Here is a 1,520-nt window from a genome sequence, read left to right as displayed (position 1 = left end):
GGGTGTGAGGGGTCAGCAGTGATCCTCTCCGCCCTCCTTTTGACCTGTGAGGTGTACAGGTCCTCCATGGAGGGCAGGCTCACACCAATGAGTCTTTCTGCAGGTGCAGAGAACAGACTCAGTGATTCCCCTATAGAACTGTATCAGCAGCTGCTGGGGCAGGTTGAACTTCCTGAGCTGGAGCAGGAAGTACATCCTCTGCTGTGTCTTCTTGGTGATGGTCCTGATGTTGGATGTCCACTTCAGGTCCTATTCTTTTATTATTATCTTTACTTTTAAATCTTAATGTTTTATTGTGAAGCATTCTGCTCAACACGCTGTTAAGGTGCTAAAGTTTGATTTGATAAATACACACACACACACACACACACACACACACACAGTGAGGAAACAATGCATTTAAAAAACGAATGATTTTGACACAAAGTACAATCACCCAAAAATATTCTTCTCAGTGTTGGTGTCGAGGAAAACTAACGAACAGTGTTGACTTATCTGTCTCAGAACATACTGAATAGTAACAACATCGATAATATTAGCAGTAAAGCTACAGCAGAAACAGGGAGACGGACCATCTCGACAGCCTTCATGTTTAACTCACCTGTTCACGTCATTAAAGCGGGCACACCTGACACACCTGCCTACCGCGACCAACTCTCTCATCGTCTCTCGCGTACACAATCCACACCTGTAACACGTCAAGTGCACACAACCTGAGTCTGCGAACGGTCCGGTGGAGCTGGGGACAAATACGTCACTAGCACTTCACGCTGTCACAAAGGGAACAGAGAATAACAACGACTTGTCCAGCCTAACGTTTCTAGTAACATAAAAAAGTAAAGCTCAAAACCTGCTTCTCATAATCACTCTACTGCACTCCGTTCGCAAAGACACCGCCATGTTGTTTGCGGAAGTGACGCCATAGCTTTTTCTTCTTCTTCTTCTTCAAACTGTTTGCTTGTTACGGACAAAGTATTTGCGTTTCCCTGTCGCTCCGAAAGCCAAGGAGCTTAATTTTAAAACCTTAAATGGCATATATCCATCCAGTGCTTTGTTGAGACATCGATTTGGTATTGAATCCAATAATTGTGTATTTTGTGACGGAGATGAAAATGCAGAACATCTTGTTTTTTTCCAATGTACGTTTGTGAAGAACTTTTGGCATGAGGTTTTTGTTTGGCTCCAATCAAAGATTCACCTCCTAAATGAGTTCAAAAAGACATTATTTATGGACTCCTGGTGGGCAATGCCAACCAGGGCCGGCCCAGGCTCTGTTGGTGCCCTGGGCGAGATTTTAGATTCCCCAGCCCCCCCCACACACACACCTTAAAAAATTCAGAAAATGCAGATTTTTCAAAACTTTACTAGAATACAACATAACATAACATAACATACTGATAAGTACTGTTAGACTTAACCGTTCTGCATGTTCGTTTCTGAGAAAGAGTCAAAGTCAGAACAACCTTTAAAATATTTATTACAATGTTAAAGAAAAGCAATTACAGAGCTCTGGGTTCCAT

At 42.7% G+C, this 1,520-nt stretch overlaps 1 protein-coding gene across 1 annotated transcript in view; it reads right to left on the bottom strand.

Moving 5' to 3' along the window:
• pisd (phosphatidylserine decarboxylase) overlaps positions 1–950 on the bottom strand; it is a 12,418-nt gene extending 11,468 nt beyond the window's left edge. The window contains exons 1-2 of the mRNA XM_020622459.1: positions 851–950; positions 602–688 (exon numbers count right to left, since the gene is read on the bottom strand). Of these exons, the coding sequence (XP_020478115.1) occupies positions 602–688; positions 851–900 (137 nt within the window). The 5' untranslated portion in view covers positions 901–950. The remainder of the gene's footprint in view (positions 1–601; positions 689–850) is intronic.
• Between the last annotated feature and the right edge of the window lie 570 nt (positions 951–1,520).

This window comes from Monopterus albus, unplaced genomic scaffold, assembly GCF_001952655.1.
Source record: "Monopterus albus unplaced genomic scaffold, M_albus_1.0 scaffold281.1, whole genome shotgun sequence".
Taxonomy (NCBI): domain Eukaryota; kingdom Metazoa; phylum Chordata; class Actinopteri; order Synbranchiformes; family Synbranchidae; genus Monopterus; species Monopterus albus.
This window is presented reverse-complemented; position numbering and strand designations above follow the sequence as displayed.